This window comes from Nelumbo nucifera, chromosome 6, assembly GCF_055504915.1.
Source record: "Nelumbo nucifera cultivar China Antique chromosome 6, China Antique-T2T, whole genome shotgun sequence".
Classification (NCBI taxonomy): Eukaryota; Viridiplantae; Streptophyta; class Magnoliopsida; order Proteales; family Nelumbonaceae; genus Nelumbo; species Nelumbo nucifera.
The window spans coordinates 64,644,870-64,663,257 of NC_142654.1; the positions used below are offsets into that span (position 1 = coordinate 64,644,870).

An 18,388-nucleotide genomic window follows, 5' to 3' on the forward strand; every position below is an offset into this window, starting at 1 on the left:
TAAGAAATTGACTAACTCTACTCTTATTGTTCACATATTGTCTTAACGTATTCTTAAATTTTCTGATAATTTCCATCACCATTAAAATTGACAAAAAAAAAACAAAATGTCAAATTTATCCTCCCTTATTTCTTAAATTTTCAAATCATTCCTATTGAAGTCGTCCAAATCATCGGGTTCCCCACAATAAGTATTCAAATTAATTTGAATTAGACAAGCATGCGCTTCTAGCCTAGTATACCACATTGAACTCAAGGCCATTTAATGTCCTAAAGCAAAATATAAATGGACACTTCCATTTCCATGTTGTTGAAGGTCAAAACTTCAAATTCAGGGCTGCACCACCTAGGAAGTAGAACGATTGAACGTGTTGGTTTTTTTGGCAATCATCTGCAAAGGCTGACATACAAACATAGATGAAGTCAGATGTAGAGGACGACCAAGGCATTTGCCATTACCAAACCCAACAACCCTGTCCTCTATCTAGCTCTACTGCTGATGAGGAGCTTGAGGTTGATGAACGGTCCCAGCTATGGTTTTCAAAACCCGATCAGATCAGATGATTGGACCAGAAAAATCAGGAACCGGTGACCGATTCCGTTTTATTTCAGAACCATTATTTCGCTAAAAACCATTGATTTGATAAGCAAACTGATGACTCAGATAGTCGAACCGTTCGAAACATCCAACAATTTTGGTTTTCTTTATTTTTTTTATATTTTTAATTTTTTGTTAGAATGGACATTCGTTCGATCTAGAAACCAGATCCTTGACCGATTCGTTGTCCAGTTTATTTCTAAAAGCCTTGGTCCCAGCTATCTTCCTTTTGTCTTTCCCAGGCAGCAGCACAAGTTATTACTTCAGTTGTTGTCATTTCAACTATCTACATTGATTAGACTGCATTTACCAATAAGCAAGACCTTGATTTAAGTATTCAATGTCAACATGTTGTAGGAGTGTAGGGGGAATGCAAATTTCAGAAAAATATACATTTAGAGAGGAGAAAGTCGGACCCAATTCTAGAAGCTAATAGATTCTGGAAATATAGATTAAAAGAAAATTCCCAATTAAGCACGATATGTAGGTTTGGCAAACGAAGGAAAATAATAACTAACCAAACTAGAATTACAGATCAATATATTCTTCATTTGATGTTAATAGATAAATCTAAATTCAAGATAGAAATATACAAAATCAGATCGCAAAGGAAAACCAAGCTCTCCCTTCTTTGGTTCTCCGAGCCAATTAAATATCTTTGGGCATAACAGTAATCCTCTTACACATAAGTTGGTATCCTCAAATACACTAACCAAATAAGCCGCCACAGTGTTGCTTTGGAATCTCAAATCTGTCTTAAAGTCCTGGGCAATCTTACGAATAAATGGGTTTTCTTTGTCTTTTCTAGTTTGAGATACTAAAATCATAAAAGGGTAGTTTAGGAATTTTAAAAAATATATCAGTCACATGTTGTCACTTGTATACAGAATGTAACGGAAAATTAATGACAATGGAGGTTTTAGACAATTGTTAGAAAACTTAAAGGTACCTTAAGAGAATATGTAAACAGTAAGGATAGAGTTAGTCAGTTTCCTAAACCTTAGTGGTACTTTAAGAAATTTGTCCTAAAATATAACCAAAGAACTATTTCAAAAGTTTTGATGCAGTTTAGGAAGATATGCAGCTATGACCATCGGCTCAAAGGCTACAATCCAAACTTATAAAGATGACATCATGTTTTGTCCTTCACTTTACAATAAAAATCATGCACCATTTTCATCATTATGGTTATCATCTTCACTATCATTCTCATCATTTTCTTTAACTAATGAGTATGCACATGCTTTGCACCACAATTCTAGATGATTATAATGATAGAAATAATTTATCCAAAATTTTCTATAAAATTCATGTATTTTTTATTTTTTATATTTTTGTTTTTCATTATTACTCAGATGTACATTGCAAAATCTGAATTTGATTACCTAAGCACCTCATATTGGGTCGCAAAGTTTTGTGTATCATACTATCATACATTGATTGGCCTACCTACTTGGTTGGACCCTTCTTTTTGTAATGTTTTATCTACTTAGTGTATTTTTTTGTTCATTTATCAAAAAAGTTATAAGATTTAAAGAGAGAGATTTAAATAAGGTGAAAATTGTAGTTCAAACTACATTTTAAACCTCACAATAAAATAGAGATTAAATTCAAAAGATTGGTATTTTAGTCAAAACAAAGTTCCACAATCTTATTCATATTTTTAACAGTAGTGTAAATATGGAGTTATAGATGTGTTCAGTTTTTCTATAATTTTTTATTTCTATATGTGTAAAAATAATACTATTATGTACATTCATTTTTTGTTTAATATGATAAATATATGATATTATACATGTGCCCAATTTTTTTTGTAAATTTTATTTTTTTATTTTTGTGTTTTTATATTTTATTATTTAATTATTACATTAAAGGTTGACAAATTTGACCCAAAAGTTGAACTATTGACCTCTGCTAAATAGGAAAATAATTTCATTTTTTGCTAGTTTTAGATTATGTATTTCATTTTCATCATAAAAAAAGTAACTCTTGTTTATTACACTTGTTTTTTAATTTAATTAATAAAAATATCATAAATGTGTTTTTTTTTTATATTTTTATAATTTTCTATACTTATTTCTATTTAAAAATTTTATTATCTAACTTTGATTTCATGGGTTGGTCAATTTGATTCAAATAGTTGAATTTCTTAGTCATTACTTGAATAAAGAATGGTTTTTTTTTTTTGAGTAAGGGTGTGTTCTGTAGTATGAATGAAAAATTGGTGGGTGTGAACTGGTCCACACCACACCACAGTTCACAACTGTGGACAAACTATGTGGACTAGTCACACCCACAGTGGCATTCTTATAGGCGTGGTGTGGACCAATCCACACCACACTTTTTTATTCCATCTATCTCATATAAATTTTATTAATGATCAACATAGTTGACCATAAATGTCTAATTTTTGCATTTTATATGATAAATAAATTGAAAAAAGGCATCGATAAATTAATTTTAATTTTAATAAAAAAGATAGTAAAATAATTAAAAATATTATTTTATTGATAAAAACATTAAAAATTTAATATTTAAATAAATGAAAAAATAATGGAGAAGGAGCACTATTGGGCTTGTGCTAGAATTAACATAAAAATTATTATTTTATTTATAAAATATTAAAAAGTTAAAATTATTATTTTAAAATTTAAAAATTAAAAAGAAAGAAAAGTATATAGAAGAGATATAGTGTATCAAAATAGAGTGTGGAAATGTTGTGGACCAGCCACATCCACGAGATATATGTGTGACTGAGATTTGGGGTTGTAGATGGGGACGGTCCACGATATATTATGGACTAGTTCCATCCGGAACCAACCGAACATCGAGGCCATCCCATGGCGTGGACCAAAATGGGCCATCCACGAGATGACCATAGTTCTAAACACCACCTAAGTTTTAAAATATATTGGTTTATATTGTTAAAAGTATTGGACATAGATCAAATTAGTAGCATTTATTAGTGAAAAATCAATGTTTTCAAGACCAAACCGAGAACCAGTCACCTAACCAATTCTGTTCCAGCCTAGAACCACTTTTTGGCCAAAAAACATTGATTTGGTCAGTGAGACGTGGACCCAGGTAGTCAACCCGTCGACCTAGAAAACGGTTTTTTATTTCTATTTTTGTCAAAACGGACCATCCATTTGGTTTGAACGATTGGATTGTTCGACTCGGGAACCAGAACCCATAATGGTTCCCTATTTGCTTCAGTTTTAAAAACCTTTGAAAAAATAACTTAAATATGGGATTTAATAAGAGAGAATGAGAATTAATACCTTAAATACAATAATTAATAAGAGGGGATTAAATGAGGTGAAAAGCATTAATTGAGATTAAATTTTCAACCTTCATAATTAGAGATGAACTAAATAATAAATATGGGCATTTTAGTCAAGAAAAATTCCACGCTCTCATTCGTTCTTTTTTATAATAGTATAGATTTAGTTAAATACCTTGGAAAATTTTATTGAAACATTTTCATATTTTTTGGTCTCAACAATCAATGAGTATCAATACACGCACATGGTTTAATAGGTATTGGATTTTAGAGTTATCATGGCACCCATGTCTATAGCATGAACACACCCATGGTTTTGATGGTGTACCAAAAACTACTCCCACAAATCAATTAACTCCCTTTAAAGTCAATCACATTCAAAAATTGGCTATTTAAAACCTAGCTATTTAAAAGATAATGATTCTCACTATTGAATTGTTTTATGACAATTTGTTCAATTAGCACGATAAGTTTTCTTATAGATCATTTACTCAAACACCTCCTATAGTTTCGTGGATTTACTAAAACCTATCCTATAGTTTGCATTCTACTAAAATACCCCTATAGTTTGCAATCAATTTACTTAGTCTCCATTAGATTATAAAGGAAAATGACAATTTTAACCCTAATGTCCATTTAAATAAATTTAATCAAAAGAAAATAAAAATGAAAATACCATATTCCACCTAGTAAGACATGCGCAACCACACCATTTAGATCTATTTGGTCAATTTTGTTTTCAGTATGAGGAAGTGTTAGGGGACTTTTGGAATAAACAATCATGGGTCCACGCCCTTGAACATTTTCCACTTGGTTTAGGTAATCATGTCACTATTTTCAGATGGCAAAACAAGCACTTCTTCGTAAAAGGTCAATTAAATAAATTGATTGCAATCTATAGGGGTGTTCTAGTAACATGAAAACTACAAGGTAGGGATAAGTGAGCCCGTAAAACTATAGGGGGTGTTATAGTAAATGACCCTTTTCTTATACTACCAAAAACTTTATATTTATAGTACAAATTGCATGATTTAGCTTTCTATAGTCTACATAGAAACCAATGCTAGTATTCTCATTATATAACATAGATATAGAATGATATGTTTTAATTTTCAGAAAGAACGGGGGTTAGGGGATGACCGGTTCAAGCACGAGGGATCAGTTGAGAGGGCGGGAATCTAGAAATGAGGGTTTTGGGCTAGTTTTGGGTTTAACGGGACAAGCTCACAACCGTCCTGTTAGCCCCACACGCGGGAATGCTGATCGCGTGTGAATGAACATGACGCTCAGTGTGTGGGGTGTTTGAGGGGCGAGAGGTGGTGGGACACAGATTTGAACTCGCCTAATTCACCTCCACATGAATTGGTTATTCATCCAAAGTCAAAATTTGTGTTTGGTACGTTTTTCTACAGGGTGATATTCTTTTTTTCTTTATCTTTAAAATTTTAGACTAATGTTTCGGGGTTTAGAATGTGAAGAGGGGTTCTATATTTGAACACAAAGACACGTCTCAAATTTATGAATCGGTTTTTATCTTGCAATATTTTGAACTGGGGTGTATTAATGCTCTTGGAACTTTTTTTAATGCTCTTGAATTATTGAACTATTGTTATATGTGCATTAATAAAATCATTTAAGTAATAAAATATAGGGCAAATTTCTTAAAATATCCTTAAGGTTGTGAAAATTGACAAACTCTACTTTTACTATTTACCTATTATCTAAAAGTATCCTTTAAGTTTTCTGACAATTACTATCACCATTAAATATTAACAAAAAAGACAAAATATCAAATTTACCCTCCATTATTTCTTAAGCTTTCAAAATAAAACCTAACAAATAAGAAAGTGATAAAAGATGAATGATATTAAGACCAGTAGCCACCCAAACCCCCAAGCTCCCGTCTCCAGCATATACACCCTCCCCTGCTTGAGCATGTTATCCCTAGGCCTCCCCTTCGGCTAAACAACACCGTCATTCCTATTGAAGTCGTCCAAATCATTTCCATTTCCATGTCGTTGAAGGTCAAAACTTCAAATTCAGGGCTGCACCACCTAGGAAGTAGAACCATTGAACGTGTTGGCTTTTTGGGAATCAACTGCAAAGGCTGACATACAAACATAGATGAGGTCAGATGTAGAGGACGACCAAGGCATTTGCCATTACCAAACCCAATAGCCCTGTCCTCTATCTAGCTCTATTGCTAATGAGGAGCTTGAGGTTGATGAACGGTCCCAACTATGGTTTTTAAAACCCGATCAGATTGGACGATTGGACCAAAAAAATCAGGAATCGGTCAGGTGACCGGTTCCATTTTACCTTAGAACTGTTATTTCTTAAAAAACCGTTGATTTGTTAAGCAAACTAATGATTCAGGCAGTCAAACCATTTGAACCGTCCAACAGTTTTGTTTTCTTTTTTTTTTTGTTAGAATGGATGTCCGTGCGGTTCGAATCCAACAATTATATTTTATTTTTTATTTATTTTTAATTTTTTTAATCCAAACCCGGTCCATTGACACCTATATTCTTATCTTATATCAATTGATCGGATATTGGCTTGATCCAACCAAATCTAATATAAATTTATTACAGATGGACCGGGTCCAATTCAATCTAATAAATATTTTGAAACGGATTGATCCAATCCACTATGTCTTTTTGATCCGTCCAAAACCGGTCCATTGACACCCTTAATTGAAGCTTCCTGTTTTGTACAATTGTGCTTTTTCTTCCATAGAGCTGTGTACCAAACTATGAATGATCTTTATTGAACTTTATAGCTTTTCAAAAACCTAGTAATAATCCAAACAAACAGGACCCTTGTATTGGTTTCCTGACTTTCCCTTCCTTTCCTACTTCTTTCAAAATCATAACGAAAATGAAAACATAAAAGTACGGAAATAGACGATAGAAGATAGTTCACGATGCACGACTGAAAGTGGTGTAGTGAGGAGTGAGGACCAATTGAGGACTAAGAACTTGTTATGTTTAGCAAGCAATATTCAGCTTTCAGATTCAAGCCAGCGTTGTCGACCACTTCCTTCTCCTTCCTTTCCCTCCCAAAACACTTGAAACACCAATCGACCTCAGTCCTATGCAAAGAACAAAAGCCCATCAACCATGGAATTCACATCCTTTCCGACCACCCAAACCCAGAAATCTCTGCCTTTCCCACAAAGGGATTCTCAGAGATTACGAGCTTGGCTACGGGGAGAGCTTTACATGCAATTTGTATCAAGGAATGCATCAACTTGAGTCTCTTCCATTCAAATACCTTAATAAATATGTATTCAAAATTCGAAAACGTTCATATTGCCCAGGCATTGTTTGATCAGATGCCTCAAAGAAATAAGGCTTCGTGGAATACCATGATCTCTGGTTATGTAAGAGTAGGCTTTTACGCAGAAGCAATTGGATTGTTCAGTGAAATGCGGGACCAAGGCATTAATCCCAATGGATATGTGATAGCCAGCTTGTTAACCGCTTGCAGCAGGTCTGTGTCGATGGTTTGTCAAGGATTCCAAATTCATGGCTTTGTTGTTAAAATGGGACTGTTATTTGATGTGTTTGTAAGCAGTGCACTTCTGCATTTTTATGGCACATATAGCTTAACCTGTAATGCCCGGATGGTTTTTGAAGAGATGCCTGAACGAAATGTAGTTTCTTGGACTTCCTTGATGGCTAGCTATTCAAACAATGGTGATCCAGAGGAGGCGGTAAAGATTTATATCAAAATGCGGCATGAAGGGGTCAGTTGCAATCAGAACTCTTTGGCAACAGTTATTAGTGCATGTGGGTTGCTCGAGGATGAATTGCTGGGACTTCAGGTTCTTGCACATGTTATAGTTTCTGGATTTGAGTCTAATGTTTCTGTTTCTAATTCTCTTATATCCTTGTTTGGTAGTGTTTTCTGTATGGAAGATGCATGCTATATTTTTTGTCAGATGAAGGAACGTGATACAATATCATGGAATTCAATGATATCATCATATTCACATAATGGGTTTTATGAGGAATCACTTAAATGTTTTGATCAGATGCGTCATGCCAATGTAAAACCAAATTCTGCTACATTTTCTAGCTTGCTTTCAGCTTCTAGTTGCGTTGATAATCTTAAGTGGGGCATGGGTATTCATGGTCTAGTTGTTAAACTCGGATTGGAATTAGTGGTTAGCATATCTAATACTCTTATTAACATGTATGCTGAGTCTGGAAAGTCTCAAGATGCAGAGCTTTTGTTTCAAGAGATGCCTGAGAGGGATTTGATTTCATGGAATTCCATGATCGCTTGCTATGCAGAGGATGGGAAGTATCAAGATGTCCTAAAACTCTTGGCAGAAATTTCAGGGACTAGAAAAATAGCAAACCATGTGACTTTTGCTAATGCATTGGTTGCATGTGCAAGTCATGAATCTCTAATCTATGGAAAGACCCTCCATGCAGTTATAATCCGTGCAGGGCTCCATGACAATTTGCTTCTGGGGAATGCATTAGTGACTGCCTACGGAAACTGTCGCACAATGAGAACGGCTAAACTGGTTTTCAAAGTAATGCCAAAGAGGGATGTAGTTACATGGAATGCACTTCTAGGGGGATATGTTGAAACCAAGGAACCGGGTGAGGCAATAAAGACCATTAACTTGATGAGAGAAGATGGAACATTTGCAGACTACATTACCATTGTGAATGTTCTTGGTTCTTGCTCTACTCCAGATGATCTATTGAAATATGGCATGCCTTTCCATGCCCATATAATTCTAAGTGGATTTGAAAGAGATGATTATGTGAAGAATTCTCTTCTGACAATGTACTCCAAGTGTGGTGATCTAGATTCAAGCAATTTCATATTTGGCAGATTGCTTAATAAAAGTATTGTATCATGGAATGTAATGATTGCTGCAAATGCCCATAATGGTCGTGGTGAAGAAGCTGTCAAACTTATTGTGGAGTTGCGGCATGCAGGAATGGAGTTTGACCAGTTCAGCTTCTCTGGAGGCTTTGCTGCTAGTGCTAGCTTGGCAACATTGGAGGAAGGCCAACAACTTCATGGTCTTGTCATTAAACTTGGTTTCGACTCAAACCTCCATGTTATAAATGCAGCAATGGATATGTATGCAAAATGTGGAGAAATGGATGATGTTCTTAAAATTCTTCCTGAACCCAGCAGCCGATCAAGAATGTCATGGAATATATTGATATCAGGGTTCGCTAGACATGGAGATTTCAAGAAAGCTAGGGAAGCTTTTCATGAAATGGTACAACTAGGACCAAACCCAGATCACGTAACCTTTGTTTCACTTCTATCTGCATGCAGCCATGGGGGTTTAGTGGATGAAGGTCTTGCATACTATTCTTTAATGTCTTCAGAATTTGGTGTCCTGCCTGGAATGGAGCATTGTGTCTGCATGGTTGACCTCCTTGGGAGATCAGGGAGATTTGATGATGCTGAAAGGTTTATAAAGGAAATGCCAGTTCCACCAAATGACCTTGTTTGGAGGAGTTTGTTGGCTTCATGTAGAACCCATGGTAATTTGGAGCTTGGGAAGATAGCTGCCAAGAATCTTCTCAAGTTGGATCCATCAGATGATTCAGCATATGTTCTTCTATCAAATGTGTGTGCAACTAGTGGGATGTGGGAAGATGTAGAGGATGTCAGAAGAACAATGAAACTAAATAACATAAAGAAGCAGCCAGCTTGCAGTTGGACTAGGTTGAAGAACAAGGTCACTTCGTTTGGGATGGGAGACCAGTCCCATCCTCAAGCTAGGCAGATATATTTGAAATTGAAGGAGCTGAAGAAGATTATCAAAGAAGCAGGTTATATTCCTGAGACAAACTTTGCATTGCATGACACAGATGAAGAACAGAAAGAGCACAATCTTTGGAACCACAGTGAGAAGCTTGCTCTTGCATTTGGCTTGATTAATACTCCAGAGAATTCAACAATCAGAATATTCAAGAACCTTCGTGTTTGTGGTGACTGCCACTCTTTTTATAAATTTGTCAGTGCAGCTGTCAGACGAAAAATTATTCTTCGAGATCCCTATCGCTTTCATCATTTTAGTGGGGGCAAGTGCTCTTGTACTGATTATTGGTAGTAAGAATATTGAGCTCAAATATTGTTCCAGAATCCATATTTATACCCTTATCAGGCAGGATAGAAGCTGCTGTCAACAAATCTCCTATTTACACAAAAGAATTTTGCCTTGAATGAAAACTCTTTATTCCCAGGTCATATCAAAAAGACAAAAAAAAGATCAATTGACGGTTTGGTAAATGTTCTCTATATTGGTGAGCTCACAAGAGTTAACATGTGCTAACACAACTGGTTGTGAGGCCCCACTAACACATTCAACTATGCAAACTGTACTGAAATCTGATTTGAAGCATTTAATCCTCTAAATCAGTTTAAAAGTGTTAATAAAGTTCAAGTTGAGTGGTTGCCTTTGTTGTATTTTCCTACGATTCCATATGCTTCTTACTTGAACAGAAACATCGAAAAGGATTATATGCTATTTGGCCTTGCAAATATTGAAGATAAGAAACTTGCAAAAAATGGTTCAAGCTATTTGGTGTATTTTTCTACAATTCAGTCTGTTACATAGAGATGGTAGTAAACTACCAACAAGAGACTTGTAACAGCCAAAAACAAAAAAAAATACAAGCGACTCGTAACAAATGAGAGAAATTATCAAACCCTAAGGCTGTGTTTGGTTTGAAGGAAAAAGTAGGGAAAGGTAGGGAAACCTTTACAAAACTTGTATAGGTTTCCCTACTTTTTCCCTCAAATCAAACATAGGGTAAATGCGAGAATGTGAGAAATCAAACCCTGTAAGATATTAAACCCTATAGTTCAATATGCTTCTTACTTTAACAGGTTTGAAGGAGCCACTTTCAAAAGGATATATGTTTCTTTGCCTCCATATGTTCCGAGTAATGTAGTCCGCTTTCTCTCATAATTCTTGGGAAAACCTATGATGCCCAAAAGACATGGTACAGGAAGAGTTTTGACCGATCAAACCTCATGCGAATTTTGATTAATTCCACCTGATTGATAAATATGTCTTTTCAGTATCACAGTCAAAGCCATAATTCTTTACTCCTAATTATGTTTGCTTTCAATGAACTTCCTGTATGGGTAAACCTCAGGGTGCGTGGTATTTAATTGAAACCCTAGGATGGATATAGATGGTATACTCTAGAAAAGTTCACTGGTCAGTTACACAAACAGAACAACTCAACTTTCAGTCCAGAGTCTACCCACTAAAACTCCACTCTCGCCTACCCACAGGGAGACCGAATCTGCTCCTCACACTTGGCGCCTCACAAGAGCCTCACACACATCCTATCATGCATTGGGAACATCTCCCGTACTTACTGGTTATTATTCATGGGAGATGTTCCCAATGCATGGTGGATGTCCCTATGAGACACCCATGTGTGAGGAGATCCCGTCACACCCACAGGCACCACAGCTGCATAATAGAAACATCTCTCCATGAATGATAACCTACAAGTATGGGAGATGTTCCTGATATGCAGCTGTGATATTCTATGGGTATCTCGGTACAGTTCTTGTGGGTGGGAGAGATGAATGTGCCAAATTTGTTTGGTATACAAAGAAAATTTTGTTTGGTATATGTTAATTATCAATTTTCTGAGAACCTGTTTGGGAGGGCTCAACTTTGATTGAGCTGTTTTGAAGAAGCTATTAAAATTAGCTTCACTAGAAAGTTGATTTCTTAGCTTGACCAATGTATATTATGGCTTATTAGGTTTTTCACTTTAACATAGGATCAAAATATTGCAATTATTGGCTGAAATCATGTTAGTGGGTTATTGATATGGGAAATTCTGGTCCTTTGGCCTTTTTAATTTATTTCAAAGGATACATAGGCCTTAGAACGACCCCCTAAGCATGTTTTTTGAACCGTCATTGACCCAAACGGTTGGACCGTTCGGCCTAAGAACTATTCAAGCAGACGGTTCCGTTTTACCCCAAACTTAGTCCCTGGCCAAAAATCGTTGAATCGGTTAATGAAACGTTGACCCGAGTGCTTTAACCGTCGACCTGTTCGACCCATTCAACATCTTTTAGCCGTTTTTAAATTTTAATTATTTTTTATTATTTTAAATTTATTTTATTAGAACGACCATCTGTTCAGACCGGACGGTTGAACCATCGACCCAGAAATCGATGGCCAAAACTGTTCTGGTTCCAGGTCGTTTTTTAAAGCATTGCCCCTAAGCAAGTTTGAAAAAAAAACAATAAATAAATAAATAAAACGTGTTGTATTTTTAGGGAATAAAACATGTTGTTGAAACAAAGTACAGATCTGCTCCTCAAAGAGCGCACCTCACTCTGACCTCACAGCATGCTTAGCCATCCATCTGGAACATCTCCATAATTATAAATTTTTATTCATGGAGAGATGTTCTAATGCATGGCTGAAACGTGTTGTGAGATCGTTATGAGGCGTGCTTTGTAAGGAGGAGATTTGAACTCATTAAAATATCCGATATGTCCCATCCAGCATACCTAAGTATATTGATATTGGGAAAATCTATGATATAGGAAAGATATGATATGGAAAAAGTTTTGACCAATCAAAATCCACCCATAAATTTTAATAAATTACACCTGATTGGCTACTACGTTTATGATTCCATTTGACTGATAAGTTTTTGATATATCATATCTTTTCCATATCATAGTTGAACCGATTGATATTTGAAACCTTAAATTATTCTAGTCTTTCTCCTCTAAGTAAGTAAACTAGTACCCACCTTGTACTTTTAGGGACTTTAGCATAATAGCCCTCCCGAACATTTTTTTTAAGGGCACAATTTGTTATTCTCGAAAATATCATCCGTTGTAGTTTAGTTGGTTAGGATACTCGGCTCTCACCCGAGAGACCCGGGTTCGAGTCCCGGCAACGGAACTAATCACCACGCTTTTAAATGTTTATAACTCTACAGTTAAAATCAGAAATCTATGATTTTGATGGGTCAAAACTCTTTTCATACCATATATCTTTCATCCATTAAATCGTGTGAATGAGGAAAATCTATGATATAAAAAATACAGGGCACGGAAGAGCTTTGACCAATCAAAGCCATACGTAAATTTTGATAAATGCAATCTGATTGGTTAACACATTTATAATAGGTTTATTGTCACAATTTTTTTTGATATGATATATTTTCAGTATCATAGTTGAACGCCTAGTTGGTTATCACTTTTGATTAGGGGTGGCAATTTTTTTACCCAACCCGCTAATCCACCCATTAATTAACGGTTTGGGTTGTAAACTTGTAATCATTTAGCCTAGATTACTAGCGGGTTGGTAACCCAATAAAGTGCTATTTAATGGGTGGGTTGGGCTGGGTCATGGTTATCCAATGGGTAACCACTATTTCTCTCTCTCTCAACACCTCAAAATGTCATTTCTCTCTCTCTCTCAACTTATTTTAATTCTGCAACTCTACTCTCTTTCTAACCTATTGATAAGGGCATATTTGTCCCTCTAGTGACAGCGCGCCATGTGAGGATGACACCTCGAAATCATGTAGGCGATGACTTGCCTTAGCCAAAATGATAGAGACCTACTCAGAACCATGTCAGATGCACCTCGCACACCCCTGAGGGTGCTTCATCACCACCTCGCCATGGTCGACCTGTAGACACCTCATCAAGATCGAGACGACTACCTTAGGACCGAGCTTGAGACCTCGACACAAACCAAGGTCTTACTGACTAGACTAAGGTCTAGGTAGCAACTTGCATAACATGGTGGTCAACCTGCCTACACCTCCACCAACTTGACAAAGACCCAGCTGGCGACCTACCTCCGTTGACCTGACAAAGACCTAGTTGGCGACTACCTCTGCCGACCTGACAAAGACCCAACCGGCAACCTACCTCCACCGACCTGACGGTGTAAGATCTCAACAGGACTAGGTCAGTGGAAGAGGTGACCTACCTCCGTGACCTGACGGAGACTCAGCTAGTGAGCTACCTCTGCTGACCTGATAGCATAAAATCTTGACAGGACTAGGTCGGCAAAAGAGGTGACTTACCTCCACCATCCTGACGAAGGCTCAGGTGGCGACCTCATCACAACCGAGCTAGGGACCTCAACATTAGAGGCAACCTCACCCGAGACCCTACCGACCTAACTGGGACCTAGTTGGCGACCTGCCTGATGTGGTGACCGATCACTTTGAAGTGAAACATCATGCCAGACTCCTACGGGATCACATTGCTCAACCATTAGACCCATCTCCCTTGCCACTCGCTTCAGAGTTAACCTATGTGGATTCCTTTTCCGATTAAGAAACTGCTCCCAAGCATGGCGGATAACTTCCTAAGGATCTTGGACATGCTATGGCCACGTCTTCCCAAAGATCTCGGGCGCGTTACGATCACAACTACTTGCTCCTATATAAGGGCATCTCCTTCAATCAGAAGAGGTATGCGCAATTTAGCTCTCACAGCTCTCTAGCTCTCTCAAAACTCTTCCCTGACTTAAGCATCAGAGTGCCCACCTCGGGTAAAGCAACCCTGACACTCTAATCTCCTTCTTTGCAACTTAGCTAAGCGACCTACTTAGTTCAATGTCCGAGTTGTCTACCAGCAAGGAGCACCAAATCATGCACCATCAATTGGCACCATCTGTGGGAACACTTTACACAAAAGCTAAGGGTCCATTTGGTTTGTAGGAATAGGGGTTTGGAATCAGAATCGAAATGGGCTATTTTGATTCCAACTGTTTGGTTGGGCGGAATTGGAATCCCATTCCCATTCCTGTTGGAATGGCATTCCCACATTTGAGGGAATGGCCATTCCTTGCCCCTCCCTTGGGAATGAAATCCCATTCCTACTGATTTTAATTCCCATTCCCATTCCTATCAGAACCAAACAGACTATGGGAATGGACCATTCCTATTCCGATTCCAGAGGATTTTGATTCTGATTCAAACTATGAACCAAACGGACCCTAAGTTCTCACCTGTTCTTTGACCCTCAAGTAATGGCATCCTCAAGCAACAACAACAACAACACCTGGATCGAAGGAACTCCCGTAGGGGGCAGAATTAGAATGATTAGCCAGAACAAATTCCAGGGGTCTCACCTGAACAAAATATCCCAACTCTGATTGTGATGCTACCCCCGCAGGTTGAGCCCTCCATTCTCCCTGCGAGAGTTGACGACCAACAGACAATGGAGCTGCCCTTGCAGGTCAGCCCTGTCGAGGTGCTAAGAGTGAACTGGCCTGTTAAAATTTCGGTGACGTAACTAAGACTCACTTTAGCGACTTGGATGAGCCAACTCGTAATACACTTACTTTGGAGAAAATCTACAAATGGGAAGCCAAACCACATTTAGCATTAAGGCTCCCTCAAGCCGACCTATTCGAAACACAACGACAACAAATGACTGACCCGCGCTTAGTGCACCTCATCTCGCTCAAACATGCAACATCATCCCCATCCTCGTCGACAACACCCTTGTTGGCATCATTCTCGTTGCCCTCTCCGTTATCCTCCACTTCAGTTTTGGGCTCTGCATTGACCTTCTCGGCCACCTCCTCGAGGACCAGCTTGAGGGACACCACGTAGAAGTCTGTGAGTGGAGCGACCTAAGGAAGCATGGCACAATTTGAAGCCCTTCTTGAGGGCAAGTACGACTAACTCCGCTCTTGAAGTACTTGGGTGAATGACGAAACTCCTCGATGGCTACATCCCTAGCTTGGGAGATGTCCTCGGAGTGCCCCCTACACCTCTTCTCATGTTGATGAGTTCGCTCATGCACCCGGTGGTCAAGATGGCGATGATCTACCTATTGCTACATTTAGCCCTTAGACTCTTCTTGCTTAGGCGAGCAAATTGGGTTGGCACAAAAAAAAGAGAGAAAAAAAAGCCAGTTGAACTGTCACTTTGGGCCAGAGATGTGCAACGATCTACTGTCGTGATGACCTCAACTCGAGAGTGGGGAACAATTGATAGGGCAAATTTGGCCCTCTAGTGATAGTGCCCCATATGGCAATCCTAGAATCGTCACATGACACCTCAACACCATGTAGGCGATGGTTTGCCTTAGCCAAAATGACAGAGACCTACTCGGAACCACGTTGGATGCACCCCGCACACCTTGAGGGCACTTCGTCACCACCTCACCATGGCTGACCTGTAGACATTTCGTCAAGGTCAAGACAACCACCTTAGGGCTGAGCTTGAGACCTTGGCACGAAGGGAGACCTCCCGCCGAGGTCTCATCGACCAAACTAAGGTCCAGGTAGCAACCTGCATGACGTGGTGGTCGACCTACCTCCGCTGACTTGATAGAGACCTAGCTGACGACCTACCTCTGCTGACCTGACAATGTAAGATCTTGACAGAACTAGGTCGGTGAAAGAGGCAACCTACCTCCGCCAACCTGATAGCGTAAAATCCCGATAGGACTAGGTCGGTAGAAGAGGTAACTTACCTCCACTGACCTAATGAAGACTTAGGTGGCGACTTCATCATGATTGAGCTAGGGACCTCGACATTAGGGGCGACCTCCCTTGAGACCCTACCGACCTGATTAGGACCCAGTTGCCAACCTGCCTGACATGGCGACCAGTCACTTTGAAGAGAAACATCGTGCCCACTCCTATGGGATCACGTCACTCAATCGTTAGACCTGTCTCCTGCGCCGCCTGCTTTAGAGTTAATTTATGTGGATTCCTTTTCCGATTGAGAAACTGCTCCCAAGAATGCAAACAACTTTCTAAGGAACTTGGACGTGCTATGGCCGCGTCCTCCCAGAGATCTCAAACGTGTTATGGTCACAACTACATGCACCTATATAAAGGTGTCTCCTTCAATCATAAGAGGTGCGCGCAATTAATTTAGCTTTCATAGCTCTCTAGCTCTCTCAAAACCCTTCACTGACTTAAGCATCGGAGTGATCACCCTGAGTAAAGAAACCCGAACACTTTGATCTCTTTCTTTGCAGCTTAGCTAGGTGACCTACTTAGTTCGGTGTTCGAGCTATCTACCAGCAAGTAGCACCAGATCACTCACCATCGCCTATAATCAAGTCTTTTTATTTTTGTTCAGCACCAACTCCTCTCTTACTAATCAATCCCATCCGAACATAAAAAAAGAATTAAAAACAACAATTGGAGCATTTGAAAATGAACAAATTTTCATTCTTCCTCTTCTTATATTTTTATTATTTTTCACGTGACTTATACAAAAAGTAAAGGTGTAAATTGGGCCATGTCAAGCCAACACAACACGACTTTGCCGGCTGCTAGTGTTTAGCGGGCCTATGTCGGTTGTGCCTGCCTCCTTTGCGATCCTTAAGAGATCAGGCCTAACATGGCCCATGGCACGAGCCCATGCAAGCTTGGGCCAGGCTTTAGGTTAAGCCATAAGAGGAATATTTTTTAAATAATTAAAAAATAGTGAAATTTTTTTAAATAAATTAACAAAATAGACAAAAAATTTGAAAACAAATTAAAATTTTATTTTATATGAATTTTGATGTATACAATTGTTTATATATGAAATAATAAAATGAAATTAAAAAAATTACAATACAATTGGAACAAAATAATATAATAAAAAGTTAAAAAAAATTATATATTAATATGTTATATAATTATTATTACATATACATATATGTATATAATTATATAATTATTATATATAATAATATAAATATAAATATATGCATGGGTTGTGTCGGACCATGTTGTAGGTCGAGTTGTGGGCCCGTGGCAGCACAACCCGCTTTGTCATGTCATGCCATGCAAGCCTGTGTGCTTGAAAATCGAAGCCCAACACGGCCTAGAGTTATGGGTTAGGCTGCAACATGGCCTGTGTGCTACAGTAATGGGTCGAGCCCGACATAACTCGATTTACACCTCTATGCAAGAATCTTCATCAATTGGTGTTGAACAGACCTGTTCATGGGTTGCGTTTTGTCAGGTTTGGATCGAGTTTTGCCTCTTTATTAACAAAAAATATTTAGGCCCAAGTTCAAGCCTGACCCTTTTATAAAGCCTAAAGCCCAAAGCCCAGTTTGAACATAAAAACTCTTACCTATGGTGTAATTTTTGTTATTTTTATTTTCTATGTTTGTTTAAAATCTTTGTTATATTTTCCTATAATTTTTGTCATTTTTCATTTTCTATATTTATTTATAACTTTTGTTGTATTTTCTATAATACACACACACACACACACACACATATATATATATATATATATATATATATATATATGTTGGGTTGGGTTATTTAGGATTAGTGGGTCAGATGGGTTGGGTTGAAGAATAACCCAAACTGAACCCAACTCAACCCGTCTAATTGCCACCCCTACTTTTGATACGGATTGATTGGTTACAAGTTTTTAGTATCATGCTTTCCGGTATCATAATCGAACCTTTATTCTTATTGCTTGCATGAGTATTACACATAGCGGCAATAAGACAACCTCTCTCACAGGGGTT

General features: G+C 37.9%; 1 protein-coding gene and 1 non-coding gene across 2 annotated transcripts; both read left to right on the top strand.

The window, feature by feature from the left end:
* The first annotated feature begins 6,632 nt into the window (after window positions 1-6,632).
* LOC104587116 (Tetratricopeptide repeat (TPR)-like superfamily protein) lies at window positions 6,633-10,099 on the top strand. The gene has a single exon (XM_010244583.3). The coding sequence runs from the start codon at window positions 6,867-6,869 to the stop codon at window positions 9,978-9,980; it is 3,114 nt and encodes a 1,037-aa protein (XP_010242885.1). The 5' UTR covers window positions 6,633-6,866; the 3' UTR covers window positions 9,981-10,099.
* A 2,652-nt stretch (window positions 10,100-12,751) lies between these two features.
* TRNAE-CUC (transfer RNA glutamic acid (anticodon CUC)) lies at window positions 12,752-12,824 on the top strand. Its single transcript has one exon. It is a non-coding gene; the product is annotated as a tRNA-Glu (tRNA).
* The last annotated feature ends 5,564 nt before the right edge of the window (window positions 12,825-18,388 follow it).